This window comes from Cotesia typhae, unplaced genomic scaffold, assembly GCF_013202065.1.
Source record: "Cotesia typhae breed Kobodo isofemale line unplaced genomic scaffold, CoteBio_Ctyphae contig_5, whole genome shotgun sequence".
Lineage (NCBI taxonomy): Eukaryota > Metazoa > Arthropoda > Insecta > Hymenoptera > Braconidae > Cotesia > Cotesia typhae.
This window is the reverse complement of record NW_027423757.1, coordinates 8,493,416-8,520,304: the sequence shown is the minus strand read 5'-3', so window position 1 is coordinate 8,520,304 and position 26,889 is coordinate 8,493,416. Positions and strand designations below refer to the sequence as shown.

The window sequence follows — 26,889 nt, the reverse complement described above, 5'->3', positions numbered from 1 at the left end:
GCATTAACATCAATATCACCATCAACAAAGCCTATATACATACATAGATATTATATGGGATATAGTTGGGCCACTATTATACATACAAGAGGGCATATAGTATGCATAGTATACAGTAACATTTAAAACATAGTACGTAGGAGAAGTAGTAACAGGCTGGCGGTCCGTCCACCGACACGGTTAAATTTACGAGACAACGGGGCCATCTTTCACGCGGTCGCAAAGTCCGTCGTTCCCGAGTGGATATTCGAGCCCCCATTGTATCGGGGAGCGAAGCCTACCTTTGACAAGTCGGAAGCACGCTAACGAACGCCGACACCGCTGACATTTTTCACCGGCCCCAGGAGTCACTATCCCGTCGCTCTTCTCAGCTATAATACCCTTTCTCTCTTTCAGTTATACCCACCGATACCCTGCAGACCCCCGCCCTCTATCCATCGGCGACGTATACCCAATGTATACCCGTACCTGTACCTGTACCCGGTACACGGGATTTATAAACACGGACAGAGACACACACAGCACACAGATGCCAATGAAGAACATGCTTCTTGAGCTCGGCGTCCTGTTGTGTACCTCCGACGGGCGTCACCCCGTGTCTTACACACCAGTATCATTCGTACGTCAACGTTTATTTACGTCTTTTCAGTGTCCCGAGTCATTCACCAGAGATTTATTATTTTGTCTGTGTTGTCTCGGGCCATTTTCAATAATTACCTTCCATCAACAACAAGCTACCGGCTGGTAGAGGTGCTTGCTGCATAATAATAAAAGTACATCAACAATAAGATGCTTTATTTACGGCTACTTTTAGTTTGTTTCTTCTAAGAGTCATTTTTTTAAATATAATTAAAAATAAAATAATCATTAGCTTGTGGCTGGAAGATCCGCTATTTCCAATCAAATACTTATGTCTATTCAATTAAAGTTTGTTAAAAAAATGACTCTGAATTTAAATTGCGCGCGCTTGACAAAAGTGATGAGGACAAGAGTGATTACGCGCTGAGCTGCTAGAGGTCTTGGCTTGCTCGCGGTTATTAAATCACTTGCGTCGTAAATATAAGCCCGCTCTTGTGTGTATAGACATTAAAAGTCACGGGATTTCTTTTATTGTGGATCACGAGTAAGAAAAAGAGAATTGGTCCTGCTCACGTATGTATAGATGTATAGCTTAAGACTTGAGGCTTTAAAGTGCACATTGGTATATCTATAATCGCGCAGAGTCTCGTTCCCTTCGTTGCTAATTATTTTAATTGGCCGGCGCACATTCAAAAGGAGATCTGCGACGTGAAGACTGCTGAACGAAACAGAGGGAGGGTCTATATAGTCTTATACAACTGCCGGCTATAGACGATTGTCGATCATCTCGTTTTTTCATTTATTTCTTTCTCTCTCTCACTTATTTTTATCTTTCTTGTGTATATACATATCGATTCTCTCACTCACTCGCTCTTACATATTTTTCGTTTTTATTTATTATCATTATTACACGGATATACCGCGGTTCTGATATCACGTTTTAGCATATTGATTGGCGATGACGAGACCGTATATAGTAACTCTATATCCAGGTGAATCAAAAATCTCCAATCAATAATTACTTTCTATATTCTTATTTATTAGTCTTTATTTTTGGTCGTTTATTTAATGTTAATCGTGAATGTATAATTTTTTTTTTATTAATTATTTATTTATTTATTTAGTATTTAAGATGAGTTTTTTACTGATTAAATCTGCCATGTAATTACAATCTTTTGATTCAGTTCACATTTCTCGTCTTTTATAAATATTTTATTTTTTATATTAATCTTTTGTAAGTCATTTACTTCTCGGGGATAAAATAAAAGCGAATAAACTGTACAAGTAACTTTACGCGAATTATTACGATCCTTTTCTGACAAAGATGAACATAACCACAGACCACAACAGTGTGTCGGAAGGAAGGAAAGCTTTCGAACAATAATTTTATTATTATTATTATTATTATCATCATCATTATAATAATAACAATAATAATTGTTATTATTATTATAGTTATGTATATATCTGTAAGAGACGACAAGAAATAACAACCAGGACGGATCACCATCATTATACAAAACCCAACTCGAACGAAGCTCTCCAACCAAGTACTGTCATTATTGCCAGAGCAATTTAACAGTAGTAAACTTAAATTAAAAAGAAACATATTATTTGGCCAGGTCAAAAATACCTTAGGGCAATCAAATATACCTTTTCAAACCCGATGAGTTTACTACTGTCTCACATAATATTTTAAAACCCACACTTTCTAGATTTCTCTAAACCTTAACAATTTAAAATTCCATATTTCTCTCGCATTCAATTATAAAAATTACCCTAAAGATTCGGATAAAAAATTTAAATCCATTTAAAATAAAACAAAACTAAAATAAACAACGTAAAAAATAAAAAGAAAAAGATTTAAACCAGAAAATGTCAGGCTTCTTTGAGGATTCGGTCTCTGACAGAACAGCCATTGAGCCAAAAGAGTAGCCAAGTACTTAAAAAAAACTAAATATAAATCTCTATGTATACATATATATCACGGCTTCTGTTTCTCGGACAAGCAAAAACATCAACGTGCGCATAGTAGCCTTTATATCGCATTCAATCTCACGCAAACGTCTGAAAGACACCGGCATAAATCTCGGTCGGATAGAAAGACGACGGGGAGGAGGACGAGTACGAGGGCCCGCGGAAGACAAGAAAACCCTTAAGAGTCTTTGCTAAGAAGAGTAGAATGGGGTCGGCTCGCTGCTCGCTCCTGGGACACATCAAGAGGGACGACCAGGGGAATCTCAAGAACACGACGACCAAAGACGCAAACGAAACGCATTTGCCTTTTGCGGTGAATATAAACGACAATAGAATAAAGCTGCAAGTGCGGGTGACGAAAGGATACAGCAGCAGCAACCACTACAACAACAACAACAACAACAACAACAACAACAACAACAACAACAACATCAACAACAACAATGTATAGTAGAGCGGAGTTGACTTAAAAGAGGCTAAGGAGAGCCAATAATAACAAGGGTGACGAGGGAACGACGCTCCGCCTACGGACGATCGTCGTCTTATCCGTCTTTTCTCTTTTCTTAAATAGTAACTGCACCATCAAAGGCCTTTCTTACAAGCAAACCGTCCTATCTGTATTTAAGGAGCACTAAATATCACTAGTGAATTTAATTCCTCCCCTTTAATTCCTATCAACAAATCCACGAGCAATAGAGGAGTTAAGTCTGACCAAAAAGCTCTACATTCAAGTCTTGGCTGATTCTTGCCGGCTGTTTTGTCTCCTTCGTCTGCTTGTTCCTTCTCAGTGTCAATTAATGTCCCTCTGACCGGTCGCTTCCTCCCACCTACTTCAAGTCCAGATTGATCGATGGTACCACGCGATGAATTGGCTCCGCGCGTGGTGTCGTGGTTCCTTTGTATTTTCTGTTCTTCCCCGAAACATTGGATAATATGGTAATACATTACTCGAAACTTTTTCTGGTGCATTAAACTTTTTCTGATGTTTGATGTTAATTAATGGGAATGCTTATTTGTATAGGTATTTTATTTGTGTTATGATGATGATGATGATTTTAATTAAGTCGTAGCAGCTTTGCTTTGGGGATGAATTTGTGCTTGAAATAAGCGGAGCGATGACGCATAGAGCCGGCATCGGTCCGCACGATTAGTTTCCTCACCTCGTGTCGGAAGTGTACAAGATAGACGAGGGTTTTAGAAAGTAGGTGGTGGTGATGGGAGTGCTGGTGGGAGAACTGACTTGAAAGTCTCTATCCAACCGGGACTTTACTCCTGGGCTGTCTTCAACCGACACCCGGTTCTCCACCTAGTGATTTATACCCTCTGCTCGTCCATAAATTCTGGATACTTGAGAAAATTCAAAACCCTATCTTATAGATATATACCTATTTATTCATAACTTTACTATTGATAAAGCGCGAGTATTGTTGAATACCGTGAATAGAATTGTGTTATCAAAAAATAACGATAATATAGAAATAAATAGCAGCATATTTTATTATATAACAAAATAAATTCATTTATTTGTTTATTTATCGAATAAAAGTATTTTCCTTGCATGTTGATGGTCTGAATGTCGATTACTTAATCATTATGAGAGGGTATAGTTCTCCTAAAATCTAAGATTGACAGACTGGGCGAGAAAATACGACAGAGATCTTGTACCGATGCCAAAGACAAGAAGTTAAAGACAAAAAAGCTAAATAACTAAATAAAAAGGAAAAGAAAGAAATGAGGCTATCGAGAGTTACATTCGCGAATAGCCGAAGGCTAATGAGGCAGCTCGCCCAGCGTCAGTCCCGGTTATATTTCTCTTTGACGCAGAGCCCCGGGCTGTCGGCAGAACTGTCCTCCATCCATCCGTCGTCCTGCTGTTACCGCAGATCCACGGTGGTGTAGTATAGATGCTACCACGAATGAGAAGATCCAAGGCACTAAGATACTGAGCAGCTCAGCGTCGAAGAGATTGACGTGGCACGCTGTCCCCTTTGACAAGAATGTGACAAGAACCTAACTGACCTTACTACTTTGCTGATTTTGTTTGCCTCCTTGTATTACTTTTGTCTGATTTTATACCCCCGTTTTCGATTCCTATATCTTTCTTGACGTACATTTTATTTATGTGTATTTAAACACTTGTCAAGGAGAATGCTTTTTAATTTTTTATTTATTTATCCCTAAATAACTTTTAAATTTATCCCGACATGGATAGATTTTCAGAATAAATATTGAACAAGAAATATAAAAATTAATTAATTTACAAAACTTTAATCTAAATAATTTTTTTTATAAAGTTGAAAATGATACAAATAGTTCTATTCTTTTAAAAGTAAACGAAATCGATAAATCGATATTTTTTGTCTCAATTTGGTATGAAAAGATAAATTTATTAACATATTTATTTATTTATTAAAAATAAAAGAAGAGGTATAAAACGCCTAAACCCGAAAATGAATTAAAATTTTTTTTTATTAAAAACAAATCAATCTTTCTCTTACGGATGAGATTAGAATCAGTATCCAAGGATCATGTTAAACATCCCTCAGAATCAGAAACTATGATCCTAAATCGTTGAGTGTCAAAAGTCAAATGATTTCGACATCTTACAAACATTATACCGACATAATTCTTATTAATCTTAAATCTTAATATTTAAGTTTCTTTTTATTTTTATTTCCTTTTGTGAAGAGAGTGGTCGCGGTAATATTTCTAATGCTTATAAGATAGCTCGATCATTAGCTCAGTTCGATGAATCAAGAGATTGATCTCTGACAAAGATCAACCAGGATACCTATCTCTAGTGAGAGATTAACTGACAGATCGACAAGGGAATCTCATCGTCATCTTACTCAACGAATCAAGGATTCCTCAACGATGACGTATCGATTTATTATATAAAAAAAATTAATTTTCTTTTATTAAGTTAAATACCTTAATAATAGGTAATATAAATACTGTACTAGCCGCATAAATTGTTTCGTTAATAGTTATTTCTATATATCTTTAAAAGCACTATCATTATATTTAAATTTCTTTCTCAATCAGTGAAAGTAACATGATAATTTTCGACAAGCTATTAATGATGAGTAATATAATTTTATCTTCATTCAAATTTATAAGTATAAATATAAATATAAATATGCTTATCTGTAATACATGTGTGTATATATTTATATATAGACTGTCAGAATAAAAATTAACATAAGAGTAAAATCGATTAGTGAATATCGCTGAGAAGTGAGAATGGATAATCCTACAATCTGATGCGAATTCATCACATATATTATAATAATATACATTAACATCAGTCATACATCCATACATGTAAATGCTCATATTTATGATATTTGAGTTTAAAACAGGAATTCATGAATCTTGATTTGATTCTACCCAAGCTAAAAATGAAATAGCGAGAGCATGGAGAAACCCGTTTAGTTAAAGTTGGGCCTCATCATGTCTATCGTCGCGAACCGTATCAAACAAGTTTACTGTCACTTTGTATTCTATCATCCGTCCAACAACCCACTAGCTAAAAATCTGATTATCATTTTTTACTTTTCCTTTCTCACAACATTGTCAATTAAATTTACACCTAAAAGTAATTCCAAAACAAAAAAAAAAAAGTCAACAAATTAAAAAAATTTTTGCTTTTGGTTTAATTTTTTAAATTAGCCAATTATTAGATGAAATCTGATTCGGATAATATGAGCGACTTGAGTTGTTTAGTGTTTTAGGATTGGTGGTAAAAGATAGACCGAGTATCGCGAACCGTCCAATGGTGATGGGTCGCAAGTGATTACTTTGGGTTCGTCTGATCGCTCATGCTAATTTTCGTAACAACAGCCCTTGCACCAATGGGCTTCCTCGTTTCGTGCACGAAAGCCCGGCAAATGTGAGGGAAGGATCGGGTTTAAAATGAGCGAAAAGGAGCAAAAAAAATCAACAACTACAACCGCTTGAGCTAAGGGCCAATGAAGAGAAAGAGTTCTCAAAATGAATAGGTAGATCGTAAAAACGAGGATTGGCGTAAAATGGCAATTAGAGTCCTCTTTTCATTCTCAATAATTTCAATTCATTAAAACGGTATATTTTTAATGAAAAAAATAAATTTTTGAATTAGGGATTCATGAAACCGATTATGATAATGATAAAATAAAAAAAAATTTTAATAATCGATTCAATGTAAAATTAGTAATGGAGTAAAAGAGAGAAAATGTATCTCATCTTGGTTATTTAAATGTCTGTCTTTGTTTAGTGCTTGAGCTCGGGGTATTAATTTGAAGATGAGACGGGACCAAAACAACAACGTAAAAGACCATCTATGAGATGAGAAAATAATAATAAAGTGGAAATGAGGAGAGCCCGTCCATAAATTGCTGCGCTCCTTGTTAATGGTCTGGAGCCCGAGGGCGACCTCGGCTAAACGCGCGGCCTGTTCTGACCCTACTGCTATTCCATCTTCTCTCTCTCTCTCTCAGCTCGTTCACATTGTACCGTGTCTCTCTTTATCGTATTCTCATTCTATCATTCTGTTGCGAGATGCCTCGCCCTCGGCAGTGCGTCTACTCGTCGAGCCGCCAGTCTCCCAGCAGTTGAATCTGGTTGAACTTGTTCCAGGACGCCTCGCCTGGAAGCCTCGTTTCTGCATCTAATGGACGTCTAGCGATGCCCACCGCAGCTCTATACCACTCACCCGGGCTATATACAGGCTCACTTAGCCGCATGCACACCAGACCAGAGAACTATTATATATACGATTCTCTCACAGAAAGAGTATACGGGAAACAAAGGGATGTGTGGGAGATCCGGGTGATTTGCGACCGACTGTAGTCCTATTTACTTTCTCTCTTTTTATACACTATTGCTCCGAAGATACGTTTCATTTACGTTTATTGAAAAATAGCCTCATCAGTTTACATTATTAGAGACTTATTAGCTAATTACTTCTTTCAATCTTAATTATTTTATGAAATTGATACTAACCAGAAAAAAATTTTCAATAAAATTACAAAATATATCGCACTGAAAATTGCAACTGCCTCAAAATTTTTATTAGAATTTTTTTTAAACTAAAAAAAATCTAAATATAAGAATTTCACAAAATTATTTATGAAAATAATTTTTAGAATTAATTTATTTATCAAGAAAAATCAAAAAATAGATGCCTGCAGATGTTAATATCATAAAAATATCCGAATTTTTTTAAGCAAAATTTTTAAATTATTAAATTTGAATTTTTTAAAACACAATAAATGGATCAAATTAAAAGAAAAAAAATCATAATATTAAAATGATCAGAAACTTCGTATATTTAAATTTGAATAAATCGAAATTGGCGCTCGAGGGCAGCACTTACAGCGCATGATAAGTAGCGCCACCTGACAATAACCGGCGAAGCTCAATACCACATCGACGCTAGCTAACTGACGGAACGAAAATTTTTACTATTGCGTATTAAAGGAAACTTTGTTGTTGACTCAAGGCAATACCGATATTCTAGAATAATCTTACGGGACTGTACTGACATTTGAAATATTTTTATCATGATGCTCGAAATTAATAATAATGATTTATAAAACATGCAACATATATTTGATGTTTGACTTACATTTGCTGCTTTTGCTATCTCTTTCTTAACATACTGCATGTATTCACATCTATATCTTCATCCTGAAAAATTTTTTCATGTCAATTTTTTCAAAGTACTAGAGCAATTATGAAGAACTCAGTGCTAAACGCTGACATTATTCAAAAAAATTTATACTTACACAAACAATTTTAGTATTATTTTTCATTAGGTGTGAAATAATACCGCGAAGTAATAATTATGGAAATCGCATAAACGAATTTTTTAGTTATATGTCATTTTACTATTACTGTATTGTTACGTCGCATTAACGAAGTAATTATTATAGATTTTTAATTAAAGAAAATTGAAAGAGTTGAAAAATAACTTTAAGCGATAGGTATTATGAATATTTATTAATAAAAGTGAAAATTTACTGAAATTAGCACGGACGACGCGGAAATTGAAGAAATTGATGTTCACCCAAAAAGCGAGAGTCATCTAATGGCCGGCCGGTCGGTGTAACGCGCTGGCGGGCTCCGAGACGCGAACCGCCGAACTTTCCCGAACGCTATTTTGAATTTTTTAGCGCGTAATTTTTAAATCATTCTTGAAGGGAAAATTCGAATTGTTAGAATAATACTATAATTTTGATTGGCAATTTAAAAAATATTGAAAAATTTTTTTAATAAATTAATCCAAACAGTTTAAGTATCTAAAATATTTAGTTGATATTTCGCAATTTTATTTTTAAAATTTAAATGTCGATAAAACAGACAATAAAATTCACCTCCGACAGATTGCGCTTTGCAAAGTACAAACTTCTCGATTAAAACCCTTTGAGCACGTTGCACTAGCGTCTTCATCTCATTCGCTGAAAAAAAATTCTCCCCCACAGCATTGCAATTGCCAAAAATAAAAAAAAAAAACATCCCCAAAAAAGAAGTGTATAATAAGAGCGGAGCAAGATTGATTTGAAAAACAATATCCTCTTCTACAGAATTATACATTATTAATGGTCGTATGTGTAAGTATATATATATACACATGCATACACATCTATGTACTATACTATCAATAAAAATTATATACATTGTGCTCAATCTACACTGCAACAGCAATACCTATACGTCCTAGACTCAGTTAATCGTTAAAAACAGGCGTTATGTACACACATACAAACTCATGTACATACTATTGAATCATAACTAAAAAAAGTGTACGAGGATACATTTTAAACCTTTTCAGTATAACATACTGATATTAATACTCATTATCAGTTCTTAATTTTAACAAGTGAACAACTAATATCAAATGTTAATCGATTACTTAGTAATACAAAATATTATGTGGTTTTAAATTTAATAGCTTGCAATGTTTTGTGATAATAAAATAGTGCAATCGTCTGTTAGGTTAGTAGAGCGACATTTATGAGTTTCATCCCGTCGACCATTGAAAACTATCGCGAATAATTTTTTTATTTATCTAAATATAAATATAAATATAGATAAAAGTGAAGTATAATTTATCAATAATAATAATAACAACAGGCCAACAACTATATCATCAGAGATAATTCACTCTGTGTATAATAACAATGTCATAAATGGATTTAATGACTAAAAAATAAATATCAGTATTAAACAGCATCATTATCAACATAGTTGAAAAAGTGCAAGTTGAAAGTGGACATTATTATTTATTAGTGAATTTTCTTTTTTTTTTTTTAAAGTCATTTAATTCTCGGCATTGCGTGTCTTCAGAAGCCTACGATATGCAATATCTATAAGTATGTGTTGCAAGGTGTTGACCATCTATATATTGTCATCCATCTACGCATATATATCTACTTGTAGTCATAAAGACCGCATACACTAAAGACATTTTAATAATTGTTATTTCAGGGCACAATTTAATTGGACAGGACATTTTAATTTGTTACTTTGTGATAAACATATTTTTTGCACACTATCCACACATAAAGCAAATAATATATATGACAACGCATATAACCAACAAACAACAGAAAATCAATAAATACATGATAAATATCAACACGCAAACAGTTAAATAGACACATGTTCAAATTTTTTTTTCATAATTTGTTCAGTATGTTTTTTAGTTTTTTATTTTATTTTAATCTACAGATAATGTCATTTATTAATTAATTATATTATCTATTAATTTGATTATTTATTTATTTTAAATGATTAGTAATTTTTATTTTACTTTTCAGATCACTGAAGAAAAAAAATAATAAATAAAGAAGAAGTATAATGATCTCAAAATCCGAGTTCTATCAACAAATGTGCAAACGTTTCATTGATATGCGATGAGTGGTGGTGGTTTTCGAGGACGAGGATTTGGACCACACGGGGCACGTTACTCCAGTCCTCAGCAGTCTAGCAGACATGATGATCAGAGGAATACGCCTCGAGGACGTGGTAATTATCAGCGAAATAACTTCAGTAGTTCATCGAGACGAGATGACAATTGGCAGCGATCGTCACAACCGCAAAGATATACGCGCTGGGATCAGGCATCTCATTCTCAACAATGGGGAAATTCACGTGGACGAAGTGAGCACTTTCAGAATTCTGTAAGATACCCGTATCAGCAGCATAATTCATCCTACCAGCAAAGAAATAATCGTCCATATGGACATGGCAGAGGAGGAAATAACGATGGTTACGGCTATTCCGGATCACGTGGCTCTTCAAATTTTTATTCCCCTTATTATCCTGCTCCATTTAGAGAAAGAAATTATGACCAGCCGTTTGAAAAGGAGTCAGAGGAGCCAGCAGTGCCTTTGCTGGGCTCCGAAGAAGAACGTCAGCAAAAGATAACAGAAGCTGCTGACGAATTAAAAAGAAAATTATTGTCCAATCGTTTAAATTCTCCGATTGAACCAAATTGGTATGATGATTTTAATTTAGATACCCCAAATAAAGACGAGGATGAAGAAAATGTTGTAAAAGCAAAACCTGAGCTTAAACATGGTCCACCCGAACTAGATTTAACCGTCAGTGAATTAAAAGACATCGGTAGAGTAGATTTTGATAATACAGTTAACTTATCAAATGCGTCCGATAATAATTACGATGAAGCACCAGTTGAAATAGTGGATGACTTAGGCTCATGGAACAATCTGTCAGCAGAACCGCATGGTGATGTCGATGAGCAACCAGCAATTGAAGATGACTGTATTGGTGCTTCTGAAACTATTGATGAACTGTCTGGTACCATTGTTGATTCATTCGATGATTTTCAATTGGATAATTTCGAGATAGCGACTCTTAAAGTTCGTGACCCTCTGACTTACGACGAATCAACAACAACTGCGTTATCAGACGCTGCTTATACAACAGATGCTGCAGTTCTGGAGCCAACAAGTGTCACTGACACTTTAACCAGAAATGATTCATTGAATAATTTCGGTGATAATGATGTAACAAGTGATAAAAATGAAACAACGCCTGATAAGAGTGAAGTAACGGATGAACTTAATGACTCAATGCAATATACCGTCCAAATATCATCAATACAGTCACAATCACCAGAGCATCATGAATTTTCAACAGATAATACAACTCGAAAATTATCTGAGACGATTGAAAGTGAATCGTCAAGTCAGTCGAAGTCCAAGACTAAGTCTAAAAGAAAACCGATAGATGTTGGTCAAGCGCCTCTATCTTCTCCATTGCAATCACCTAAACTGACTAACGACTTAAGTCATAAAGAAGATAAAGTTGATGAACCTAGTTTGTCAACAAGTTTTGCAATAAATGATTTTAAAAATGACTCGAATAAACAAACAAATTCGCCAATTAACAATAAACCTGGAGAAAGACAACAAAATAAACAACCGGCAAAACGTAGTGGAACATATCCAACTACTGGAGCTGAAGAATTCCATTTACCAGCTGCATTTGATCCAAGACGAAGCAGTAATTTATCACTTTCAACGATGGTACCGGAATTCGATCCGCAATTACCTCCACCTATGTTAACTCACAACGCTCATATGTCATCAATGCCAATGATGAATCCTGCGCTGAACATGCAAGCTCCGATGGCTAGTTTTCCACCACCACATTCAAGCTTCACGCCAATGGTACCTTACGCAGCGCCAATACCAATCTCATATCCACCTGTAATTTCACCAGTTGAATATTCATCAGTTCAATTGTCTCAGGTACCTTTACCTCTTTCACTGGCTGATAAAACAATCGATAATCAAGCTTCTAATAAGCCAGATTTAAATGGAGACTCTAATGTCAGTGTTGATGATTTACTCGGTGATATGCAAAAAGCTATGGAATTTGCTGAGCAGTGTTTACATAGTAACTCAAATGATGCTATCGAATTTCCTACTTTACCAAATCTGCCGGAACTACCACCATTGCCGGAATCAGAAGCGCCAACAACTAAAAAGAAGAAAAAGAAAAAGAAGAGAAATAAATTTGAGCCACCTCAAAATTATGGACCACTTCAAAATCCCAATCTTGATGGTAATAATTTAATTGTTGCTAACGAGGAAACTGTGATAACAACAGAAATTCCAATGGAAGTTTTCACCACTACAACAGAACCGATAAAAGCGATAACAACGCCAATAACTACCGTAGCAGCAATTACGTCAGATACAACTCCAGTGACAAATTCTCAGGAATCTATGACGACATCCAAAACCTCGATAACATCTAAAGCACCTTTAACATCAAAATCATCAATCACAACAACAAAGGCGTCAATAAAAACCACAAAAACTCCAGAAACAACAACAAAGACATCAATAACAGCTCCAACAGCAACAACAAAAATTCCAGGAGCAACTACCAACATAACAACCACTACAACAACAACAACAACAACAACAACAACAACAACAACAGGAACAACGAAAACCTCTATAACATCATCAACAAAATCTTCTGATAATAAAACTACAGATGAAGACGTAACAGATGATCTGAAAAGACGAAAAGTTATGTTTAATTTAAATTCAAAAATTAAAAAGATAAGTAATAAAGCTGACGATTGGTTTGGTAATGAACCTCCAGAAGAAGATTCGAAAACAAAGCTCAAAAGACTAAAAATTCTTTTACAACAAGAATCAGACGCTGATATCATGGCTACAACACTCACTACTCCAACTATTGCTGATAATGATTCAACTGGTGGTAATTTTAAGTCAAAACAATCATATCATGAAAGTGATAAAGTAAACAATAAATCCGGAAAATCAATAAGTGAATTTAATGAACGTGATCATAAAAAGTCTAAAGATAAAACACGTAGCAAATCAGACAGGCGTGAAAGTCGTAAAACTAGTGACAAAAGTGAAATTTCGCCAGATAAAAACAATAAACATGTATTGAGAAAAAATAGTAATGATAACAATTGCAAAACCAGCTGTAGTAATAGCAGTAGTGCCGGTCAATCGAGTACGTCAAAGCCTGAAAAGGTGAACGATCATAGTCATAATGATCAGCACAATACACAAATTGAAAGTAGTGATTCGAAAACACCACACGCGTCGTTATCAACTTGGAAAAATCGTGTAATAACTCGATTTTTACGTATGAGTAAAAACGACATACAAAATATGATAAATAATTCGAGCTTGCGTAAATTTGACATTGCGATGCAGAGTCTTGTTAAAGAAAAAAAGTCGTCATTGTCATTGGAAATGCGTTTGAACGAGGATGAAAAAATGAAGAATAGTACTAATGAAACTTATGAAAATGAAGACTTTATGAGCCAGTTGCAGGCAATACTTGATCCAGCAGCAACAATAGACATTACCAACTTGCCAACAACATTTGTTCATCAGCTAAGTGAAGTTCTTCATCTAGACCCACTGCCTCCTGACAATGATGAGTTAAATGATAAGGCAAGTTTACGTTTGGCATTGAACCTAGATAACCCTTCGACGTCAAATAGTGAAATCGATTATAATGCAGCAGGTGTAAGTAGTGGTAGTACCAGCGTCAGTGAATCGTCACGATTTGCGGGAGCAAATACACCTGCTAACGTTGCTCATATTACTACAGCACATGATGTTACAGCAAAGCAACGTAAGATCGATAGTAGGGTGAGTAAAGACACAACTAAAAACTCAGTTAACCCAACGAACCCCACACTATATACTATTCGAACTCGTGCCAAACGGACTGATGTTGATCCAACACCAAGTGGTCAACAACATTATAGCAATACTCCTTCTCCGTCACAGCCAGTGTCAACATCATCATCAACATCGACTTCTAAATCAGTTCCAATTTCTAAATCAGTTCCAATTTCTAAATCAATTCCAACTTCTAAATCAGTATTAATATCAACATCTAAGCCAGTGTCAACGACAAAATCATTCTCTTCAATCGTGCCAGCAGTAACAGCAACAGCTTCAATTCCTACAGCTCCATCAGCCATATCAACGATACTGACAACAGCGCCAATATCATCGTCAAAAGTAACGACTCACCATGCAGAAAACTTCAATATGAATGACCTAGATGATATATTCAGCGCTGGTATAGCACGTGCTAAAACAGTTAAATCACAAGCGGCAGTAGCAGCACAAGCATCGACTGTAAAATCCGTACATCAATCCAGTACTGAACGTTTAATGCCAATTGCGGAAAAACAACCAATACTTAGGCGAATTGAAACGCCAATTGTTGAAAGAGTTGAAAGACAAGCAGTGGAATTGGATAAAATATTTACTGCTGGTATTGCTAAAGCTAAAGCTGCGTCTTTAAAAAACGCGGCTTCTTTTGCAAATATGGTTGATGATCTACACGATATGAGGGAGTACAGAACGCAACGTGAATCTTCACGTGAATCAAGCAGCAATTCTGGTGGTGTGTGGAAACGTAAAGTTATTATTGACGATCCCGACAACTTTCGTAATTTAACTAAAGAAGAGTATGAAGCTAGGCACGGAGAGCCGCCTTATGCGTCTTACTACGAAGACGAGTATAGAGATTTTGCAGCAGTACGGGCACGCAGACTTGCAATGAACGAACGTGAGTCTATACCACCGAGTTACGGAGTCGATAATTCTTACTTTAACTTTTCACCTCAATTCGGTAATTCACAACATATATCCAATCCAGATGAAAGCGAAGACGATGAACACAGTTTGGCGGGCAGTGAATCGAGCAGTTGGAGCAGTTCAAGTTCCGGTAATGAAGACAATGTTGAGTTAGATGTTTCAAAAGTTTTGAGGTTTATAAAAGAGCGTGAAAAAATCGCTAAAATAAAATCAATAAATGATGAAATAAGGGACGAAGTTAATGCTGAAATTGAAAAGAAACGTCGAGAAAAAAATGCAAGACACAAATCACACAAGTCGCGTTCCAAGAAGCGAGATAAGCGCAAGAAAGACAAAAAAGGTAAAAGAAAAAAGCTTAAGAAAAAGAAGCGACGTAGGAGCCATCACTCATCACCAGTCACTGATAATCCGGAAGAACGCCCGCTCTGGTTATTACGAGAGGATGAAATTAAAAAAGAACCTAAAGAAGATGAAATTTTCACTAAAGAACTCGAACCACCACGTGCTGATAGTTTTCCCAAACAAACAGTGACAGCAGCAATAACTAAAACAGCTCCACCAGTGAATGTAAATAAAAATACACGAGCACCAGTGTCTGTATCTGCTGATATAAATGTACAAAGCTCATCAGCATCTACGCCTGCTTCCATGACGGCTGTAAGTAAAAATATACATACCTCATCAATATCCACGGCTGTGACTACGCGAATATCTACATCGATAGCTACCTCGACAGCTAAATCTGTTTCAATTCCAACTCCTTCACCATCACTAACAACACATAAACCAATATCTACTGACTCTCCTGTGACATCATCATTAACGAACTTAAGTTCTGGGGTTACGAAACCTACTACCTCAGGTCTTATTAAAACTGCATTGACAACAACTTCTACGACAACATCTCCATTGAGAGTAGTTACAACGTCTTGTACGTCATCTAATACTAGCTCAGCACAATCTCCAGTAACGTTCACTAAAACAAAAGCTCAGCTTAAGCAAATGCCCGAAATAGTACAGCAAAATAATAAATCAACATTATCATTAACTTCAATAGAACAACCTGTTGTACACTTGACCTCTGACAATGCAGCGACAAGTTCAATAAATTCAACAAATGTACAAACACCATCGCCAGCGTCTTCAACTTCTTCAATGTCGTCAACCTGTAACACCACGACGACGACGACGACGACGACGACGACGACGACGACGACAACAACAACGAGTAGTTTGAAAACACGCAAATTAGACATTAAAGCGTACAAAGAGCGGGCGTTACAGCGTAAAATCAAGGAACAAGAAACAATGAGACGTGTTGCTGAAAATCCGAGTCAATTGACGCAGAATTTACTTAATTTGCCAACTAAAAAGAAGTCCGTAGTCATAGAAAATTATAGCCAAGTAATTCCTCAGGTAAAACCTACTGTTACTTCAGAAGTAAATGTTACTCAACCAACTAAAGTCAGCAGTTCAACAGATATTGTAATTAAAGAATCAATTAATCCTGAGACTGATACCAAAAATGCTAAAACTTTGATGTCACAGTCAAAAAAGCAACCGGTTACTCCAGAAAAGCCGGCAGCTGATGCTTCCAAACCTGTTATATCAACAACTCCGCGTAAACTTAAACGCAAGACCCCATTGATAACAGACAATCCACCGTACGTAGAACCCGTAGTGTCGGGAGAGGTTAATAAGTTTGTAAATATAAAATCAGAAGGTGGAAAAGAACTTAAATTAAGAGAAAAAGTTAAAAATCGTCCGTCAAAACCAGCAGCTGCTGATACACAAGAGGTTGTTCCTAAAAAAATAACACCAGCTGCGCGTAAAAAGCGCAAGAGTTCTGCGAATTTAGCTACTGTTATACCAGAAACGACTGCAGATGAGTCAATGAAAAATAATCTGAGTGAGAGCTCTCGGAAAACAACACAATCGGCGGGTCCTGAAACCATTAAACCATATGACAGCGATGCTATTGAGTCTGCTAAATCTGATAACACTGAATCAATTGAAAAGAAAAATGCGTTGCAGCCAACAAAAGTTTCTATAGACACAAAGACAACTAATAAACGTAAAAAGTCGTTAATAAATATTGAAACAGACGTATCGAGTGCAAAACAAAAAGTAGAAGCTGAACAAAAACAAGAGAAAAGCGGCGCTTTTCAACAAGGAAAAATTAATTCATTGAATATTAGCGCTGTTGATAGCTGTGAGTTAAAAATAAACAAAAATCCAATGGCCTCATTCTCACACTATTTCAAACCATCAAAACATCTAATGAAAGATGATTTACCAAATTTAGTTGCTGCTGAAAGAATGGAAATAAAAGATAAATTAACCGTAAATGCAGAACCACAATTATTAATTACTAATAGTGATGATAATAATTCAACAGTGAAAACGGATGTTACTTATGTGTCAGAAGTACCAAGTATAAGTAAATCGATAAACATTGAATCACAACAACCTGTTGAGAGTACGGTTAACTTATTGCCTTTGTCAGATAAACGGATAGAGATAGAAATTTCTGGTGTAAAGGAGACGCCGAATAAAGGAAAAATTTTGAGAGAAAACGAGTTAGCTCTTGGTGATGATAAAAAAGAAGAAGCTACCTGCAGTGTTACTAGTGCGGAAGTGCCTCCAATGAATGATCAAATAAGTGACATAGATGGAAAGGTTATTTCAACGCCTGTAGAGGAAATTAATCAAACGAAGGAAGTCTTGACAAAAATCGATAAACTTGGAGATGCAAGTCAAGGTACAGTTAAAATAAACACCGATTCAGATCAAGTTGAGGACCTTTTTGGTGACAATTTACTGAGTAATCATGAACCAGAAGAAGATGTTAATTTTGTGACCAGTGAATTAAGTAACGACTTATCAAAGACAGAAAAAATAGAGGCTACATCATCGGTATCAACAGTATGCCGTACATTGACGCTGATTGGGGTAGGTTCTTCATCTCTGTCAACTGAAAATCTTACTACTATTCTTTTAAATCCTCAAGAAAGTCCTGTAAAATCATTAAATCCTGATGAAACTGAATGCATATTGAGATCCAATGCTGCTGCAGTTGATCCAATGGAAAGTATTGGCGACGTAACAGGCGCAACTTTATCAGAAATCTCAGAGGACTCATTAAATTTTGAAAAATCATACTCGCAAGGTTCATTGGCAGATGTGGATCCTTTGTCTGAATGCGCAAATAAGTATGACAAAATAGACGTTATGAGCTCTAAAGAACCCGGTGGTCTATGTATTTCTAATTTATCAGGCGATGTTTCTCTAGCAGATCTCAAAGAAGGTAAATTAAGTGGAAAATTAACAGATACTTGGAATATACTGGACAATACGGATGAATTGAATGAAGAAGGACTTGGTTCTATTGGTGATACTGATAAATCATTCATTTCAGATCTACCACTTGACGCTCCTTCGTCGCCGGCTACTGACAACTGTTTCAAAGAATACTCGTCGCAGTCGGTGGTTCTTCATGATCAGGTGTTGACAGCAGATAATCCAAGAAGTTCATTTTTGGAAGACCCGTTGGTCTTTTCAACGACTAAAGACTTTCCTACTTCAGACGGACTGGAGTTTGAAGTTCTTGAAGACACTGGTGTTATGGTAGAGCCTATTTATGAGAATCAATTGGCAGATACATCATCTATTGATGCTATAGAGGATGTACCGTCTGATCAACCATTCGTTGAAGACGAAGAAGTTGGAGGTGCTCTCACTCTGACGGCGCTGGACAATCCTTGTCTGTCTTCTGTGCTGGAAACGGACTTTGTCACTGACCAAAATACTGCACAAATAAGCATTGAAGGCAGCGTGAGTCCTTCGATTGCTGATAAAGAACTGATAAAGGTAATCGAAGGAACGTCTCCTGAACGTTTGCCGTCGCCGATATTACAAGGACAATCCTTTGTTGAGGATGAAAATGACACTCCAGCGATTGAGGAAGCTCCTGTCCCAGAAGTCTGTGATGAAGCAGCCAAAATCGTTGAAACAGCAAACGATCAACCTGCTTTAGATGACAATCTAACCGAAATTGATACTGAAACATTCAGATCATTAAATAATCTTAAAAATTCTATTGCATCTGATGCAACCGTGACTGATGATTTTAATTCGGTAAGAGACAATTTAGTTTCTCAGCTAGATGATGATGCAGCTGCATCTAAAGAAGATACCACTACTGTTGCTGAAGCAACTGTTGAAACGACTGAAAGTATTAAATTAATTGAAACTCCAGCTACTGAGCAAATAGATCTTAAGAAATCATTACCTGAAACTTCAACTCCCAGTTCATTACCAAAAGAATTGCCAGTAACAAAATCCGACAAAGACGAAGATAAACATTCATCAAGGAAAAGTAACAGCAGTAAGTCATCAACGCCTCCACGTGAACACAGGAAACACAGAAAACACCATCATGAACGTAAAAAACCTAAAATAACTATAGAGAAAGTAGAAGAAGCGATTGCTGAAAATATTGTAAAATTAGTACCAAGACCAACAACTAAAGACGAAGTGATGACCAGAATGCAGGAGATAGATATAACTATTCAAGAACTGATGAACGAGAAAATGAGGCTTTACCAAATGTTACAAACTGACAAATGGCCCATTACTCAGCCGGCAGCTCCAGGACCTAAGTCTAGTAAATTAAGAGCTCAAGCAATTTCCAAGAATGCAAGAGTAATAGTTTCAAGACTTACGGATAATAAAATAAAACAAGTCTCACCTGAGACATCACCACTTAAACAGGACACTAGTCCTTCTAAACCAGAGACCACTTCGACGACATCCAGTTCTGCAACGACTCCTAAGACATTAAAGATGGATGATAAAAAATCTAAAACTGCTGACGAGAGCTCGGTTGTTAAATCAGGAAAAAAAAGAAAACACCGGGAAGATAAAGATCACGCTAAGAGTAAAGAACCACGGCTGGAAGTAACATCAGAGACAAACAAAAAACGTCATCACTCTGATGCATCTCATCGCAAGCAAAAGAAAACAGAGCCTGCTAATGTGGTAGCTTCTGCTGCCAATAAACAGCGGGAAGAATCACCACGAAAACATGTTAAATTAAGTCAAATACTTAAAGGCGATGTGAAGCCAAAAAGCAGCAAACGCAAATCTCCGAGTCCCGTTGAAGCTCATCCAAAAGAACAGCCAGCTTCAAGCCGTAAATCACGATCAGTCAGTGCTGAGAAAAATGTACAGAAAGATCTGAAAGCTAAAGTTGATCGAGAAAAATCTCCGATTGATGATAATGCTAAAAGTACTCACGCTGAAAAAATAATACCGAATCATATTGAAGAAACACCCTTGAAGTCTCATATTATTACGGGACTTAAAGATCAAAGCTTAATTTATTCTGATGACAGCACTTGGGATACATTTGATAGCGCGATGAAACATGAACGACCAACTGGTTTGATGCTGCTGGAAGAAAGTATGAAACGTGAAAAAGCTGCTAGAAAAAACAAATACATTGAACAGAAGAAGAAACAGTTAAATAAGAAGACTCTGGATGCCCCAGCGCTTTCTGAAGAGGAAGAAGAACTTCCTCTTGCTGAGCTGATGTCCAAGAAGAGGTTGCAGCGCAAAAAAATGCAACAGGCTGTTAAAAAGAATGTCAGCAAGGCTAGTGAATCTTTAAAGAACGAAAATATTGTCGATGCTAACAAAAATGTCAGTAGGGTCGAAGAAACATCTTTAAAAAATAGTAAAGATGATGTTCCAAGTAAAACAAGCAGCATTAGTGGGGTTGAAATGTCTACTAAGAGTAGTGATAATTATATTAGTAATGAAGAAGTATTTTCAAAAGTTAGCAGTAGTTCTACTGCCCAAATATCGACTACTCAAAGTAAAAGTCTTAATAGCAATAAACCATTAAAAGATCATCTACTCGAAATTATTGATGCTGTTGCGGAGAACCGTATTGACGATCTATCTGACAGCTCGAAGAAATCAAGAAAAGAATTAAAGCAAAAAGACTCTGAGGTAGAAGATAGTGTGATTGTAGCGGATGAAAAAGAAACTGTTGCTATTACGCCAAAGAACGATAAGATAGAGCAGACTGAACCAAAATCGACATGTAGTGTTAATCCTGGTCCAGTTGTTGACTCTTCGGGATCATTGCCTGAAAATTATGATGACTGTGATGCTGAAGAAAGTATTCCAGAGGAAGCTGAATGGACAACGCTTGATTCTATTGGATTTGTGGACGAAGATAGCCAAAATACTGCTTCAACTGTTAGATCTGTTGTTAGTGAGCAGGATAAAAATAACAAAGGTGATGGCGCTTCTTTGGATACTGCGAAGGAACATGGTACGAAAGAAGTAACGGTCAATGATGACAAAGAGAATCAGCAGGTAAGTAATTTTTTTGTTAAGATTTATAATAAAAGTAAAAATAAATTAATGAGTTGTATTTTATTTTTTAAACAGAAAAAGTTACTTCAAGACTGGGACGAATTATCAATTATTTCGGATAAAGACTTTGATAATGATAACTGTGATATCAATAAAAAAGATGATGAGTCTGAAGAAATCATCGATAAAAAGACTGGCGAGAGTACGACCATGAAAATTTCAGGTGAGGATCAATCCATGACGACGGAGGATCTAGTGCAGAAGGAGAGTAATAAAGACTCTGCGATGAATAAAATTGATGATGATTCTTTACCCACGCGATTTGATGAGAAGGTTGAAAGGCCAAAGTCTACTGTTCAAGAATTGTTGAGATCTAAGACTCCTCTTCCGACTGTCAGTCAAAAATCTTTATTGGTTGATGATGAAAAAGACGAGGATAATGTTGAAGGTCAAGTTGAATATGATAAGAATGATCTGCCTGAGGAAAAAGAAGAAGACAGTGTACAGACAATGGATAAAAAATATAAGATAGTTGAAATTAGATTGCAAAGGTCTAAATCTATTGTTAAAGAACCGCTGAAATCAAAAATTACGGTTAAAAGTGTCTTGCGAAATCCTCTGTCATCTAGTGATGAAGATGAAATTGAAAAAGAAATAATTTCCAGTAAAAAACACAAACGAGTAGAAATTGAAGAGAGACCGAAGTCAACAGTGAAAGAATTAGAGAGACCGAAGTCAACAGTGAAAGAATTGGAGCGACCAAAGTCAGCAGTGAAAAAATTGGAGAGACCTAAGTCTACTGTCAAAGAACTGAGATCGAAAACTCCAATACCTCGAAGGTCTTTGATAAGTGATAATGAAGATGATGAAGACGAGGATGATGTTGAACGTGAAATAATAAATTATAAATCTGAAACTGTCGAAATAAATGAACGACCGAAGTCAACAGTTAAAGAACTTGGAAAACCTAAATCTATAGTAAAAGATTCGTTGAGGTCTAAATCTCCAATGCCAAATAACAATCAGAAATCTGTATTGCATAACGAAGGTGAAGATAATGATGATGCAGATGAAGACGAAATCGTATTGAGTAGAAAGCACAAGAGGGTAGAGATTGAAGAGAAGCCGAAGTCTACGGTGAAAGAACTAGAACGTCCTAAATCTACTGTTCCAGAATTTTTAAGATCTAAAACACCGCTTCCGAGTCTTCATCAAAAATCTTTTTCCGACAACGATGAAGACTTCAATAATGATGATAGAGAAGAAGAAAAAGAAGAAGATTATGATGACGATGAGGATGATATTGATCGTGAAATCGCAGCAAGTAGAATCCAAAAAGTAGTCGAGGTTGAAGTAGAGAGACCAAAGTCAACGGTTAAAGAATTATTAAGGTCCAAAACTCCAATGGCAAGCGTCAATTTCGAAGAAGACAATGAAGATCTTGAAGATGAAATTGTGTTAAATAAAATACACAAGAGAGTGTCAATTGAGATTGAGAGGCCAAGGTCAACAGTCAAAGAATTGGAACGACCTAAATCGATAGTTAAAGAATTATTGAGATCTAAAACTCCAATTCCAAGTATTGATCAAAAGATTATGTCATATGACAGCGAAGAAGATGATGTTGAACGTGAAATAGAAAACTTAGGTGAAAAGCAAAAAAGAGTAGAGATTGAAGAAAGACCAAAGTTAACTGTTAGAGAGATAGATCGACCAAAATCTACGGTGAAAGAATTGCTGAGATCTAAGACGCCAATAAAGAGCCTTGATATTCAAAAGTCTACAGTTGATGATGAAGATGAAGAAGAAGAGGAGATTGTACAAGCTTCGACCAAAAAACAAAAGAAAGTAGAGATAGAAGAGAGACCTAAGTCAACTGTTAGAGAGCTAGAAAGGCCAAAATCCACGGTTAAAGAATTGCAAAGATCTAAGACCCCAATAAAGAGTCTTGATGCTCTAAAATCCATAGTTGACAATGAAGATGAAGAAGAAGAAGATGAGATCGTTAAGGCATCAACTAAGAAACGGAAAAAGAACCTCGAGAGACCCAAATCAACGGTAAAAGAGTTGGAACGACCTAAGTTTACGTTAAAAGATTTATTCAGATCAAAAACTCCAATGCCGAGCTTCGATGACCAAAACTCTTCTTTCGAAGATGATGAAGAAGAAAATATTTTTGAACCAGTAACTAGGAAACGCAGGAGAAATGATAAAAATGTAGAGAGACCTAAATCAACCGTACGAGAATTAGAGAGACCCAAGTCGACGGTGAAAGAGTTACTGAGACCTAAAACTCCTGCTAAAAGTTTCAATGACGAGAAGTCTTCTGCACCTGGCGCTGAGGACGAAGATGAACCAGTGACTAAGCGACGTGGTAAATTTGCTAAGAACAAAAAAATGGCGTCAAATCAAAGAGGTTCTCGACAGTCTGACGACAGCAATAAAACATCATCTCGTTCCAGGCGTGTTGGCAAATCACCCAGTTCTCGTGACGTTTCTCCGCCTCCTGAAATTGACACTGCTGCGACAACGATAGCTACCACGGCGTTAAATAAAAAGCGTCCTACATCTGGTGGATCTTCTAGCTCAGTGAACAGTAGAAAGCGAGGAGCAGCTGCATCACCAAAAATCCAACAACAACTAGATAATAGTCGTTCTAATCGTCGTGGTCGAAAAAGAAGAAATAATAAATTAAATTATGATCCAGCGGAAATGATGAAGTGTAAAGTGACACTTGTTGATTGTAAACGTATTTGTCTGAGACCTGAATCACATTCAGATTTTTTACAGCAGTATGGTGTTACCAAAATAAATATACGTAAATTATCAACGTCATCTTCTTCGTCGGCGTCCTCGAGGGAAGAGGTTGATCGAGTTGTTGAGGAGCAACCAGAAACAGTTTGCAGCAATGATGACAGTAAAGTAGCCGAGGTTTGCAATCTCAATAAATCGGTTTTAAGGAATGAAGAAAAAAATTTAAGTGATGATGAAAAAATGAGCGATGAGGATAAAACACACAGTGATGATGACTCTATGGAATTTATAAGGGTTGAAGAGACCGAAGACACTTTAGGGTCATGCTTGAATATTCAAGACTCCAGGGGATCTCGTCTTTCGTCGATGAATGATTTTGTGTCGTCACCGCATGAAAATGATGAGCTGCCGGCATCTGACTTTGAGGTCATCAATGACGACGATGACGACCACGAAGCTTCAGACATCGAAGTTCTTGAAAAAGAAATTCCAGTACCTAGCAATACCATCCAGCCCTCACCCTCGTCGTCTTCGTCGGTGCCCGAAGAAAAAGAAAGCAGCTCAGAGCCTCGTAGGACACAGTACACCGTTCACAAGGGACCTATTCTTGACATAAAGGTAAAAATACTAAAAAGAAAAAAAAAATAAATAAATAAACAAGATCTCAAAGCTAAAATTAAATAATTAATATTAACTATATAATTAATAAAAGATTAACACTTTTTTATGTAATTATAGTGTGCAATTAAATCATAAATACATTTAAAAAAAAAAAAAAAAAAAAAAAAAAAAACTTGATAATATTTATTACTAACAACTCATTACTATTCTTATTATTAATTTATTTAGTCTTATTAATTTTAAAATAAAATTAAACAGTTAAGAGAAAAATTTTATTTTAGGTTTTCGGTGATTCATTTTTGGCAGCAAGTGAGGATGGGGCAATATATCGTTACAGTCAGAGGTCAAATGGTATATTAAATATCTATAAAGGTCATGAAGCGGCAGTGACATGTCTCTATGTCCACGAGGTCCCAGTTCCTGGCAGTACCAATAAACGATGGAATTTATTTTCTGGCTCACTTGACGCAACACTCAGGTGTTATGATATTATGAGCGGTACACTAGACCGAAACGTTGCTCAAGTCGGAAGCCCGGTACAATGTATGGATGAAGCATGGGGAAGTATATTCATCGGTACAAAGTCTGGACATATTTCACGCTATGACATTAAATCTGGGTGTTTGCGTGAAGAAAAATTAGACTTCTCTGACAAACCTGTGCTGGCGCTTCGCGCATCCACTGAGGGTATCAGAAAAGTTCTGATTGTTGCGTCCCGTAACCAGCCAATTACTATTAGAGATGCACAAAACGGTTTATTTTTACGTACAATATCTGGACAAAGGAACCACACAGTTTATAGTTTGCTGAGAGATCGCAACCTTGTTTATTGCGGGACTAGTAATACATCTATACCCGTTTTTGATTTTATTGTAAGTTTATTTTTAATTTTTTATTTTTTAAATAAATATAAAAAAGTATTTATTTATAAAACAATTTTTTTTTTTATTTTCTAGAGTGGAGAACAAGTAATGCAGTTCACTGCTGGTGTTGGCATCGTTTGTATGCGTCTTTATAAACAGTTGTTGTTCGCTGGTTGTTATGATGGAAATATTTATGTCTTCGATACAAAGGTAATTTGATAATTGATAATTTAGTTTGATTAATTTATTCAATCTTAATTTATTTTTATAAAATTTTTTATTTTAGGAGCCTAAATTATTATGTAGCATTCCTGGTCCCGGTAATATGCTTTTAAGCATGGAAATTGTAGATGACGAGGTAAATTTTTTTTTTTTTATATTAATTTTACTCAAATAACTGAATAAGAAATACTTATAAATTTTTTTTATGTGTTAAACAGATAATAGCAGGCAGTAAGGATCGACGATTGAGCGCATGGCAAATGCCAGAGCAAATACGAGTAATCGTCAGCGAGCGTACGTAAAATTAAAATGACTGTGAAAGAAAAAAAAAAAATATACAAACGAATGCTCCCATCAAAGTGCCTGGAACATCTAGTCAACAAACGATCACTCTTGTTCTTTCTCATATTGTAATCATTATTACTTTAAATATTCGTACAAGACGATCTATTCCGCAAATAAGTGAAAAACTAAACTAAGTAATACAAAGTGTAATATTGTACATAAAAACCTTATGCACATAAGACATTTTAATCTTTGTACAAAAAAGAAAACAAACGTGTATAAAAAGTTTTCTAGAGAAAACTAATTTGACCCTAGGACAATTTTATCAACAATCAGTTGATGCAGTATTTGTTTTCAACATTGTTATTTACTAATTATTATTAATTAATTCCGAATTACTCTCGTCATAGAATTTTTTATTATTATTATTAATGTAATTGATAACTGTGACTATTATTACTATTACAATAATAATAATTATTATTATTATTATTATTATTATAAAATATTTAACAGTTTTAATTGTTTTATAAAGTGTAATATACTTTCTCTTTGGCAGTAAGTAGATTACAAAG

The 26,889-nt window shown here is 35.7% G+C and overlaps 1 protein-coding gene and 1 long non-coding RNA gene across 4 annotated transcripts in view; one reads left to right on the top strand and one right to left on the bottom strand.

Moving 5' to 3' along the window:
• LOC141531184 (uncharacterized) overlaps positions 1–8,626 on the bottom strand; it is a 91,581-nt gene extending 82,955 nt beyond the window's left edge. Inside the window, exons 1-2 of the long non-coding RNA XR_012479891.1 lie at positions 8,325–8,626; positions 8,165–8,226 (exon numbers count right to left, since the gene is read on the bottom strand). This is a non-coding gene — a long non-coding RNA (uncharacterized LOC141531184). The remainder of the gene's footprint in view (positions 1–8,164; positions 8,227–8,324) is intronic.
• Positions 8,627–9,314: 688 nt separating this feature from the next.
• Positions 9,315–26,820, top strand: LOC141530745 (uncharacterized). Of its 3 annotated transcripts, XM_074248040.1 has the most exons (9): positions 9,315–9,911; positions 10,027–10,231; positions 10,359–18,489; positions 18,601–21,569; positions 21,645–24,941; positions 25,226–25,816; positions 25,901–26,017; positions 26,094–26,165; positions 26,248–26,820. In XM_074248040.1, the coding sequence occupies exons 3-9, from the start codon at positions 10,455–10,457 to the stop codon at positions 26,329–26,331; spliced, it is 15,165 nt and encodes a 5,054-aa protein (XP_074104141.1). In that variant the 5' UTR covers positions 9,315–9,911; positions 10,027–10,231; positions 10,359–10,454; the 3' UTR covers positions 26,332–26,820. The 3 variants fall into 3 exon arrangements, with proteins under 3 accessions (XP_074104141.1, XP_074104139.1, XP_074104140.1); XM_074248038.1 differs by having other exon boundaries at positions 10,359–21,569; XM_074248039.1 differs by lacking the exon at positions 10,027–10,231 and having other exon boundaries at positions 10,359–21,569.
• The last annotated feature ends 69 nt before the right edge of the window (positions 26,821–26,889 follow it).